This window comes from Pecten maximus, chromosome 7, assembly GCF_902652985.1.
Source record: "Pecten maximus chromosome 7, xPecMax1.1, whole genome shotgun sequence".
Lineage (NCBI taxonomy): Eukaryota > Metazoa > Mollusca > Bivalvia > Pectinida > Pectinidae > Pecten > Pecten maximus.
In genome coordinates, this window is record NC_047021.1 from 30,415,068 (window position 1) to 30,428,305 (window position 13,238).

General features: G+C 35.7%; 2 protein-coding genes across 2 annotated transcripts; both read right to left on the reverse strand.

The window, feature by feature from the left end:
• Positions 1-204: 204 nt before the first annotated feature.
• Positions 205-10,366, reverse strand: LOC117330540. Its single transcript, XM_033888928.1, has 5 exons — positions 10,002-10,366; positions 6,309-6,399; positions 4,971-5,056; positions 3,721-3,808; positions 205-2,034 (listed from the first exon to the last, which is right to left on the reverse strand). Exons 1-5 carry the CDS (start codon positions 10,302-10,304, stop codon positions 1,823-1,825), a joined length of 780 nt encoding a protein of 259 aa, XP_033744819.1. The 5' UTR covers positions 10,305-10,366; the 3' UTR covers positions 205-1,822.
• Positions 10,367-11,193: 827 nt separating this feature from the next.
• Positions 11,194-12,674, reverse strand: LOC117331164. Its single transcript, XM_033889762.1, has 2 exons — positions 12,344-12,674; positions 11,194-12,085 (listed from the first exon to the last, which is right to left on the reverse strand). The coding sequence occupies exons 1-2, from the start codon at positions 12,672-12,674 to the stop codon at positions 11,592-11,594; spliced, it is 825 nt and encodes a 274-aa protein (XP_033745653.1). The 3' UTR covers positions 11,194-11,591.
• Between the last annotated feature and the right edge of the window lie 564 nt (positions 12,675-13,238).

Here is a 13,238-nt window from a genome sequence, read left to right on the forward strand (position 1 = left end):
TCTAGCTTTTACTTTAATTTATAATCAGATAAGAGGTATGCTTACATGTTGGGCAGTCTGTATTGTATATCCTGAAGGTGCTGAAATCACGTTCACGTCCAGGTGATCATTAATTAATCGGCTAAACAAATTTCGATGTACATGTATATGTTGTGCAACCACTGCATCAGAGAAGTAAATCAAAGACTTGTGTATGCCCCATAAACACGTTTAATCAATAAACAAAACAGACACTGCTCGTATGAAGGTACATGGAAAAACATAAGGTAAATCCTCATCTACGCACGTGTTCGATTCTGCTAGTTTTGTTAAAACCATAATTATGTTACTCGTTAAATATTAAATATCAAATCTCAACATCGGGATGATGGTAAATGACTGTATCAAAGTGTAATTTGTTTTGAATTTTTGATCAACAAGGTCATCCCACTGCGTTAAATTACGGTTATAATAATCATTTTATATGGTAAGTGCTTGACTATAGAATTGAATAAAAATATCTTGTGTCTCTGGCTCTAGCATCTTATATAGAATATTGTTAACTATAAGCAGCTATTTGAAACTTAGTTACTCTTATAAAAATGAATTGAGTACGACTTATGCCCCTCTAGTTGGCTCATGTACGATTTCAATTATGATAGAAGTTATACAGAACAAAAATATCACATCTTTCAACATTACTCTGTAGGTAGATCTAGATCTAAGTGAAGTCTCGGCAAACTCGCTTACAATTTCTTCACTGTTTTCGCAACCGTTTGAAAAACGTTACACCTGTCATATTTCTATCCTTACAGTAATTCTCCATAATTTTTCATTCATTCTCTGTAAACCAGTAAAAATATCCGGCTTCAAATGCAAACCATGTTGTTTACAGTCATGAGACGGTTTTGCGCTTCCTCACATATCCAAGTTTGCATAGACGACTGTTCATTTGCATATAAATCGTATGGTCAGACTATTAAGATCCCACAAACAACTAACTATAATTGCAATGACATAATTGTGTATCAATATATTGCCAACAATAGTTCATAAGGAGTTCTAAAGTACATTACATGGAATAATTCGTGAAATGATAAAAAAAAAAAGTAAACAAACTTGACCAAATTGTCCCTTTAAGGTATATTGATGAAAGCGGGCAAGTTTTGTTAAAACGATTTATCTCATAATACACAACATATGAAAACTGGAAAATAGAGTTTACATGGATCAAATCAAATCTTGACACCTTGTCTCTCTACACCACAATATGAACTTATCAGCAGTGGAGTCAAGACTCATAAGGAAAAAAAATGTGAGTAATCACACGTATGACGGACGAGTAGACAGGGTGTAAATTACATACTATGTCGTAAATACGAGATGACGACGTCGTAAATACGTGATAATCAAGTCGTTATTACGAGATAGCTATTCCGTGATTATGACATACTACAATGAATGTCATAATTACATGTACGACATAAAAGTTTACTTCATGTGCCACTAACTGGATAACTAGATATCTGATGTTAGTATCATAAATAAAATTATTGAGTAGAGGGTGATGTCTTTAATGTACTGGCAGGCAGAACGTACCCGCCGGAGTATTAGTAAACATATCGGTAAATGAAAGTACACAAAATAAAACGACCGATAACAAAACATTGAACTTGATTTCAATCTGATACGACAATATTTCCAACACAACATATATATATATATATATATCTGATACAAGTATGAATATCAAAGCTTTTTGTTCCAGTATTGTTCTTTCTGATGGAAGTTTAGTTCCATGATGTCAACAAGGTTAAGCTGCGATGTCAACAATGTCAAGTTGCTATGGCAACGTGGCGTAACCAACTTCGCACGCGGCATGTAGCTTTTCTTTTGCACATCCATCCGAGTCGCCCCAATATGTACTTTCGTTATTCAAAAGGTCCATCTCATCACTGTTGGACTGAGCATTATCCAATACTTCATCTCCTGGCTTCCATACCCATTTCTTCTCCGCAGCACTGCCGTCTTTAGCAAGCCAAACAGCGGGTATTCCTGTAGATAAGTAAACAGTAATGTTGAACACACTGTTTCTATTTTATGTAACATACATGTAATATAGTTTAATCTGCATATAACTATTCATGATTTTATATTTTAACTGATAGAACAGCTGGTTTCGCCCACTCAAGAGCGCAGAAAGAATATGCATATCTAAAATGTGCTATCAAACATGGATACATTCTCCTAAACGTCATCTTGGCCTCTGGTTCTATATAAATTAACACTACTGGAATGATTATGATATTGATGGTCACTTGCTACATTTGATTACTGACTCACGTTAAATATCTCTAAATTAAATCGGATATAACATTTACTCTTGTTCATCAAAACATATACACCGCAGTTTTATTTCGAAGAAATGGATACATTTCAAATTATTATGAAATAGTGACCCCGCCGAATCCAATATGACAATATATGATAACATAAATAATATTCCTACAGTAAAATGTTAATATATATATGCTATATCATTTATATTCGATATGAAAGATTGGATTTTCAGGCAAACACATTATTGCGAGCTACCGCCCTGGTTATAACACTGCCATCCAATGTTATTTTCACAGTTCCCATTAAGTTTGCTGTCTTTTGTAAATCCCATTTATATTTGACCCTTTGATTTATTCACTAACCACAGAGTAACGCAACTTTGACGTTGAACTAATTATCGACGTCTTTACTGTTATAAATGAATTATGACGTCATTACAGCACGTGTCGTTGATGCTATTTATTGTCCTTTAAACCACACCTCTTTCTGGTAAGTACATATGCATCTGCGCTACCCAAGGCTTCTGCTTGCAATATTATCCACGTGTTGGGAGTGGAACGCAATCAGAAGCCCTTGATGATATAATAGTATATGGTACATTGCAATCTCTTAGTATGCTGCCGTAAGTGAACCATATGGTATCTTTTTTGTCCCGTTCTTTCCTGTATGCTCTGCCTCACGCATACTGTTTTTATTTGCCTGGTGTCGTATTGGATGTGCTGGGTGTCCAATTGGACGCCCGCCCCCAGTGATACTGGCAATTGCTGGGTGTCCCATTGGACCCCCGCCCCCCAGTGATACTGGCAGTTGCTGGGTGTCCCATTGGACGCCCGTCCCAAAGTGATACTGCAATTGATGGGTGTCCCATTGGACGCCCATACTCTACTGATAATGACATTTGCTGGTTGTCCCATTGGATGCCCGTCCCCTAGTGACGTGACACTGGAAATTGGGTGGACAAACAAGCAAATAAACAATCCTTACAAGAGAGTTTTATCGGAAATAATCAGGGCTCCAAGTGGATATTTTGATCTCGTGGCCTATTTGGCTACCAAGTCATAAAATCTAGGCACTAATTTGAAAAGTTAGTCGCATGGCTAAATTAAAAATTAAAAAAACCCTTTTAATTATTTAGATCAGTATAACATCTCTTTGTCATTTTAGCATTGACTACAACCTTTGAAAGATTAACCAAATGAGATTTACACAATATTTTTAGTGGCCATGTTGGCGCCTTATAGGTCAATAACTGATCGCAAATAGTGAATTTAAGACGCCAGGGACCACTTTGAGCCCTGCTACTTGAATAAAAAAATCCTTGTTCTTCAGTTGAAATGATTTAAATTGATTAAAGATAACGTACACATGTTAGGTGTTAACGTTGGAAGTTTACAATCTTACCCCTTTTTGTCATTTCCGTTCTGAGGAAAGCTGTCATCTCCTTGTTATCAATATTCACAAGCGATGTATTTCTTGCTTTACAAAAGGCCTGTGCAACAGAGACAAAATAATTTCAAGGTATGCATAAGTTCATACATCTATTATAAAACCCGACAGACTAAAAAAACAACAACAACAACAAAAACAAAAACAAAAACAAAAACGCATAGTCATGAATATAATATCCGATATATGCGGTTTCTATAAATTGTATCATTTACGGATAATATCTTAAGTGCGGACTACAACCATTTACAACAAGTGCAATCAAATAGATAAATGATTCTTGATGTCCCAGATGGCATCGCACGAATCGTCTCACCGTGGCAGGAAGCCGCGGCCTTCCCGGAGAAACCATAATTTTGTCGCGCCTGGGAGAAAGACAACGGGCAGCCGATGCAATTTTACTAGGACATCATTAATGCATTGTAAGAGGAACATTTACGATAAAACCAAAATCATTCATAATTCGCTAGAATGTATGAGAAGAATTTATAAGGTTTAATATCAGATACTCTCATATTTTGAAATCTTTTGATCACAATATTAAGTGATTACCGCAGAAAAATATGCTTTTAGAACCATTACCGGGTCATAGATTATGATTTACTTGTATTACATATATTGTAACTACAAAAATGATTTAATTACAAAACATTTTGTTGCTTTATCTTCAGTATTTTTGTCATTTATTTACAAGTGAGTTTGTGTTAAAAAGTGCAATAGCATATTCATAAATCGCTTATTATAATTAATCGAATACTACTAATATTACTCTTTTAAAGTAAAACCGTATGTTTGCTTCCTATACTAATGCTCCTCCCGTAGTCTCCTGTCTATGACCATGCGGAAATGAACACAAATAATCGACAAAGCACTCTATTTGCTGATATTCAAATAAAATGACAATTTTGGTTGAACTGATCTCTGAATAATAAGATATATGTTATGTTTTAGTATTGAAAAATACTTGCAATATATCAAACAATTGTTCTGCTGTACTTTTCTTTACTTTTTACTTTTTCACTTCAATGAAACAAGTGTATTAGTTAAAATAAAATCTAAAAAAAAAAAAAAAAAAAAGCAAAAAAAACAAAAAAAAAAAATAAAAAATAAAAACAACAAATTATTGTATAATATCGTACTATGGTTTAAATCAATTTTGAAAAGTAAATGGAAATAATGGGTTAAGTACAACACAAATCATTTACCACGTTCTCATCAGCTGTCATTTCACTTCCCGTGAAGAAGTAACACTTCTGGTTGAAACCTACCCAGTCTGACGTAGGACAGACACCTGGAATATTAACAAGACGGCGTTTTTATTAGAAAAGTCAGATATACATAGTTTTCGAAGTGTCACAGGTACATATTGATTAATTAAGTATACATATCTATCAATTATGTTGTGTACTGTTTCGTCTGTGCGGTCTTACACTTGTAACTTGTTACTATTTATAGTTCTGTCCATGTCTTACACGTGTCGTGTTAGTACGTCCATGTGTTTGGTTGTTCGTGTCCTTATTTGGTGTTGTTTTCGACTTATATGTAAATGAGCGTGTGAGTTTGTAAGAAGTTTGCATTGAAGTGAATGAAGTAGGGATATTAATTACAAGAAAACTACCATTGCTGCTGTTCCATTTTGCTTTTGTATTACGTCCAAAAGACACAGTAAGTTCATTGATGGTCATTGTCCATAAATGATGCTGCCACTTATATTGCACAATGCAGGTGCGTTTATAATGTCATCACACTGGAATTCCACGCGCGGACACTGCAATGTCACATTATATTGAAAAAAGGCATAAAGCCCTCACTAAAAGCAGCATGTACCTATTTTAAAGTGTTGGTTTGTCCCTAAAAGTGTAGAACACAAAACTTCCGCATGGATGAGTGTTCAGCTTGTATCCAAAAGTGAGACAGCGTCAAAGGAGATATTAGGGAGAAGACATTTGGCAGGGCAAAAAGTTGAATAAAAGAAGAATATTCCACATTGAGTCGACTCTAACGAGTAGTACTACAAGTAGTTCAAATAACGACTGCCTATGTATAGAGACATCCATTGATGAATGTGATATTGCGTAGTCACAGAAAGAAATGAAGAAGATAAATCGTGCTTAGAAAGAAAAGATAAAACCTCGAACAAGCAAACGTATTTTAAAAAGACGCAAAGGAGGATAGCGAGTGAAACGATGAGTTTAGTTTCTGGATATTTGAGGAAACGAAATAAACCTTTTTTCCCAATTAAAAAAATTGAAAAGCTTTTCTTTTAAACTGTTCATATTCTGTACAGTTTCTTGGAATTCATAAACTACTTTTAACCGGTCGATGTAACTTATTTGGAAGTCTGTATGGAATATTTTTTCTACTTCCCGCGATGTTTTATGTCAGTAAATAGCTACAGGGAGTTGGTTATTTGACATTTTCTTCTCGATATGACACCTTAATAAGTTCTCTGAGACGCTTAATTATCTGTAGACACGTCTTTGCGATTTCTTTTGTTTAAATGCCTAAACACCCAAATTAAGTAAACAAAGGATAGTTTATACCTATGTCAATACAAACAAAGCTGCCATCCATCCTGTCGATGCAAGCTTCAGTTTCCGAGCAACTTTCTGCGGAGCAACCAGAACTGTTCATCTGCAATGTAAAATAATCAATTCTAGATTCTATAAACATAAACAGATATCTATGAACAAATGATTATCTAAGCAATGTTTAATTCATTGTAAGATGAGTTGCAACGTTGACATGAAGTTGGGTTTAATATACTTTTTAAAATGAATTGAAACGTTGAGGGCGTAAATCATTTTTTTAAACTTTGTTTGTTTCCATTGTTTTGTGCCATCGACATTTTGAGTAATTTAGGGCTAAACAACACTTAAAAAGACGTTCACAAAACTAAAAACACAAAACAATTATAAAAACTCAAATGATTTAAAACTTGATCGGTACATGAAAATATGCATTCGTAAAGTAAACATGGGAAAATTGAGTATGATCTATACACAGAGAGGATAGGTACCTCAATCCGGTCTGTTCTGCTAAGGTACATGTTACCACATGAAGTTGAATCTTAAAAAAGATTTGTAACGTCCGAGAGTAACGTGTCATTAAATATAAAATGAATTTCAACATTGACTTTAAAATGGCGTTTTAAAATATATAACTAATGGCAACGTTGATCGGAAAGAAGGCTAAATTTAATATAATTTGTAGAAATTATTCAGGCGTAATATCTTACCGTTTCACGTCATTATATGCATTACAACCAAAAGTGTAATTTAGTAATTTTCCCTAAATAGTCCCTAAATTTTTCTTCTTGATCATGAAAATATGTATTCTTTGGGCGAAAAATGCAATAAATCAAGCATAGTAGACCAATGTATGAACTCAGTATTATCATAATATGTCATTTTAATGCAATAGGAAATTCAATTGTCTCGAATGCCTCTATTCAGGAGAAAATGAAGAATAATTATGAAAATGAATATTTTCTAATATACAAATTCCGACTCCTGAAAGTTTATGTTCTAAAACGAACCTTCCTCATCACCAGAAAAAGTTAAAAGTCTGGAACATTTGCCTCCTGCCTGGCTCAATAGACAAATGATTAATTGATTATTAATTGACTCAAAACGATCAATATATTTGTTTATGCTTCTTGTTCAAAATATCGTCATTGTAAAAGATTAAATAGAATCTATCACCACTCCCCGCAATAATGATATAAATAACCAATTTACTACAGAATTCCCTGTATCCAAGTCCGTTTATCACCACGACGCTGCATTTTATAGGTTACAGTCTATTGCATTGTTTATAAATTTTCCTGTTATCAATCCATCTTATCCTTAACATCTTTTAGTATCAAACAAACTAATTTATCTAGTGTGTGAAATTATGTTTAAATTTTAATACCCATTATTACTTTCGAAAACGGTCTAATGTAGAATTAATATTTATTATCTATATTTGGATTTTTCTGTATATACCTGGCTGTACCATGATGGAGAACGGTGTAACCCACTTAAAGGTGTCTCCCGAATCACGTGTTAATGTCGGCACCATACAATTGCAATAGCAACTCTTACTTTTCCGAGACAAGTCCTACCATTCTATTTCTAATGGCAATACCAAGTGAAATATCCTGATTAAATAAAAACACTATTTGTTTAAACGAGCAAAAACGTTTTTGTTTTTTTTACTATGGGGTGGTGCTCTCAACAGGTCTAGCTTAAAACACTTACGCATTCTCCAGACTCATACTCTTTTACGAACTGTAATCAAGTATGAGTATATAAGGACGATTGTGAAGGAAACTACACCAACAGCCAGGGTCATATGAGGGCGATTGTGAAGGAGACACCAACAACCAGGGCCATATGAGGACAAATATAAAGAAGACACCAACGGCTAGTGTCATAGGATGACGAATGTGAAGGAGACACCAACAGTCATTTAAGCATTGAACGGCTTTCAGTTGGCATTCATATTGAGTATGAATGCCAACTGAAAGCCGTTCAATGCTTATATTTCCATCTGCGATTTTTTATTTGTCGTGCGATTTTTGTTTTGAAATTTTCAAATTCAAATTTCAGTTGGCAGTTCATAAGCTGGTGAACTCGCAACTGAATTGGTAGGGTTATATAGTCGCAGTGCCATACAATTGTAAATATAGTCATATGATGACGATTTTGAAGGACACACTAAAAGCAATGGTCATATGAGAACGATTTTAAAGGAGACAACACCAATAGCCAAGTTCTTATGAGAGCGATTGTGAAGGAACGCAATCAACAAGTATCATAGTAGGACAATTGTGAAGGAAACACTAACAGCAGCCAAGAGAAGAAAGCAAAGCACAAGATTTAAGTAACATATTAAGGAAAGCTAATAAATGACAGGAAAGAAGGGATTATTTTGTTATTGCAAGTGTTGCACTGCAACCAATAGATCAATTTTTATCTCGTCAAAGCCCCATGTGCAGAAAGTAAAAAGAGAAAATGCCCGATGCTGCAGGGGCACAGCCCCACAGTCATCTCTCATACTGAACATGCAGATTGATACAGTAATATGTCACGACGAATACAAGTAGATTTCAGAAAAGAAGATCTTCGAAATTTGGTTTCAATGTGAAGCACGTATTCACAATTTATTAGATGACATGATCACCTCTGAATGCTGGTTGTGAGAGACGTTTTCACAAAGACATAATTCATATGAAACCTTGGTAGTTTTTTTTAAATGTATGTGAACGTTTACCAAATATCATTATGTAGTAAACGTTAATTGTATTCAATAATCTACCAAAAAATGCTTTATTCATATCAATCATTGCCTATGACTATGGCATTACCGCCAGCTTTAGAGTTGAACGTCAAGCACAGAACATAACATTTCTCACAAGGAAGAACGCCCAGCTAAAGGTCAACAAATAATTACGGTAGGGTCACTTCTGAGTAATCTAATTGTTGTTCTCGGGAAATATCGATAAAACTTCGGTTACAAATTTCAGAGAATTAACTTTTTTCATTGTCCAAAGCAACCTGCCTCAATGTACTTTGAATGAGCCATTATTTAAAACTGTGTCAACATAAACAGTTGCTCTCAGATGATATTTCTATTTTTCGTTGTTTTGTTTGTTTGTGTGTGTTTGTTTTCGTTTTTGTTTGTCCGTTTATCACTTATGGTTATGCCCATCATTTCCATTTCTGTATTATTTATCGCTACATTTGACAACCATTACAAAAACCACCAGTACATGCAAGTATTAGAACGGATGTACGCTGGTAGTGAGAACAGACAAATGTACCGTAGGATACGGGTGGACTTTTCTATTTGCCTCTCGAACAAATAGCTAAGTCGATAAATAAGAACTTACGTTGTTTACATTGTCATACCGATCCCCGATAAGCTCAGACTCGACTTTGTAAAGAGTATATATACCCATCATTTTGGCACATAAGCATCGGGTTCTCTGCCAAACATAATATCACAAGTAATCTGAATACGAAACAAAATGCTTAAGCAGCTAGACACCGGCGAGTGTTCTATAAACGCAACTTAACATTCTTCAACAATATCTATCAGTAATCATAAGTAAGGTTTTACTTACCTTTATGAATTGTATATCAGAAATCATAAGTAAGGTTTTTTACTTACCTTTATGAGTTGTATATCTGAAATCATAAGTGAGGGTTTACTTACCTTCTGAAATCATAAGTAAGGTTTTTACTTACCTTTATGGATTGTACATTCAAAAGTGACGTCTCGTTGCCCCTTTCTGTAGACCTCATCATGAGGTTACATGTCAGTTGATCCCGATTGTGGTGGATTTTCTCACAGAGTTTGTATTGCTTACATATCTTGATACACTGTAGCAGTCCAATGGTATCCAGGAGTTTAAAGGATGTGTAGTTTCTGTTTGATTCCATGTCAACGTGTTCATTTCTGGCACACTGACCATGTCCATCAACAAATGAAAATGTTTTGAGGGAAACGGCTGCTGTCAGTATAAGATGATGAAGCATAACAGTTAACATGACTATCTTAGTATAAAAGTCTATCAAGTATAACAGCAATTCACATCCTCATTTAAAGGGTGCAGTCATTTTCCTCTTCAATCGGTAAGTCTTTCAGAATGCATCTTCAATTATGATTCGATCTGCAAGGTAATTTATTCGTTACGTCACTAGGAGGTGGACTACGTTCAAAGGTATCTCGCCAAATGCCTGCCAACCACTGAATGAACAAAATCATTAGGAGTCTCATGTATAATGTACAATTATCATTTATTCATACTCCACTACTACATTGATCATCTATTGGCACGGTAATTACTAAATATTTGATATATCTAGATAATTTCCTTTTTTCTAAAACGCTATTTTAGCAATCTAGATAAAAAGGTATGTGAAGCGCTAGCTAGACGCTTGGCTCTCCCACTCTATGTAGACCGTAGAAGACGAATCGAAGGTTCCTGCAATAACAAGGATTTTCTATGATTAACGATAGTTTAACAATGTCTCTCAAAAAATGTCTACTCACGGGTAGCTTCGGCAACCACCTATTTGCCCCTTCAACACTGAGTATTGACAGTGAGGGGTTTCAGACTAATCTGGGGGTTTCAGACTAATCTGGGAATTAATCATATGGCTCAGGTCAAGGTCAAAGCTTGTCTGTCTTGCTTTCTGCTTAGAGGACATCGACCACTCCCATTGCAACGTTTAATGCTACCTTTCTTTCCTTTTTTGTCCTGTCTGATTTTGTCTTTTCTGCATTATTCATCCTACATAGACCTGGTTGGAGAAAAAAAAGCCAGTGTCATGTTAGTTATATTTGAAAAGCGCTTTGCATGAAGGAACGAAGATACGCGAAAGTATGATGAGTTTCTTTTTGTTGTTCTACATGTACCTTGTGTACCATGGTTGCGGCTATTTTTCTTTGAAGTTGACTGTTGTATAAATCTCGATAGTCCGAGAAGAGGCGGAGCCTAGGCATACACTAACTACCCCGATACATTGATTGGGGTGGAGCCTAGCTGTGCAATAAGTTCCAAGTTATTTTTCACAGTTAGACTGAAACAATGTTTATGTATCGATTTACAGTCATGTCCCAGAGAAAAATCGCTACAATCAAGATGCAAATTACAACACTGTTCATTTTGAAAAACAAACAAAAAATCTGTTTATTTCATTTTTAATTCATGTAATATTTTTTACAAAATTATAAACAAACAATTTAAAGGTTATAAGACTATACCCGATGTCTTCTTAAAAATCATAAACACTAATGTCACTATGCCACGTCTTCAAAAATCGTTTAAAAGGTCACTTGTTTCCGACATTAAAAGTAACTTGACAGTTGTTAAAAAGACTTCCTGTCGGGAGAATACTTATATCACTGAGAGGCACTGTAGCACGTTTGGCAGTGGGCTCTTCTTGGTGAGTTTTGTTTTCGGAACATTTTCTTTTCTGTGGAGGATCTAACACTGAGGATACTTTGCGTAACACCGATTCGTCAGCTGACTTGTATTTTCTCACTGCCTTTTCTGACCTATGTCCAGTTCTGTTCATGATCTCCTGCTCATCAACCCCGGCTATGTAGAGTTGTGTTGCGCATGTGCGTTTTCCCGAATGATTGGTATAATTTCCACTTAATCCCGCGCGTGCACAAATAATTTTCATAAGATTTCTCAGTTTATTAACTCCTACTGGTTGGTTCCCAAACCTCGGAGGTGTGCCAGGTAATGCGCGCCTGTAGCATTTCCCCGAGACTAGGGCCTGCAGGTACTTCTCATACAAATCGACTATGCAGCGTTCACCTATAATGGTTAAGATCTAAATATTAGAATACTTCATTATAAACTTGTGATAATAATAATATACAGTTAAAATTAAGCGGCTGTTTTTCTTTGAAAGCTTTTAAAAGTGCATTGATGGTAATACAACTATTGCGAGACAGTATAAGCAGTACATTTATAATTAATGAATGTGGACTGCGGATTTGAGGATTAACACATTAGTGAATAGAATAGTTCACAAATAGTCTAATATTTCTAATTCTTATGTATTTTACTCACCTTGGTTACTGTAGTGTCTGATATTCTTTATGTCGATCTCTCGCTGCGCGAGTCCTCCTTTGAATGTCTTCGAAGCTCTTCCCACAAACTCGACGTACTTTCCTTTAGAGTCTTCTCCAATAATGAACTGATCACACTCAAGTGCATGGTGTTCGTCATGGCCCCTCATGCCAAACAATTTACAGTTATAGAAAAACAATGTACATTGGAGGGTATCTGCTGTTTTGTCACCAAATATACCCTTTTCCCATATAATGGCCTCATCCTCGGGAAGAATAGGTTCTGCTTGTTTTGTTTTGCCGCCTATGTCCCTTTTTAACAAATCCTTCATTCGGGAGTCCAGAATTTTCCTAACAGTTCTTGCAAATCGAGTCCGCCGTCTCCAATTATAAAATTGCCCAAATCCGACATATTTTCTAAATAACAACTCTCCTATTGGAAAGTTTATGGTACTGTGTCGCAACGTGGGAATTTGACAGATGATTTCCGTACTGCAGAATCTCACCGTGGGAAAGCGGGTGCGGTCGAATATGATTGGTCAATGACAAAGGAACTAGAATTTGATTTACACAAAGTGGGATGTGCCATGGTACAAGCCAGTTATTGAAATCATTACTCGTGTACCCGAGTTATTTGTTGAAGGGGCGGGGGACTCGGCGCTGACGCGCCTCGTACCCGCCCCTTCAACAAATATTTCGGATACACTAGTAATGCTATTCAATAACTATAACATTGACCACCAACTGACGATGGGCCGTAAAACAATACAAAACAAACGTACACTTTAACTATACCCTTTCATTCGCCACCAACCACTTATTTTAACTCCATATTTCACAGGTTGTGGAGGGGGGGGGGGGGGGGGGGGGGGGGGTTCCCCGGGTTTTGTGTATGT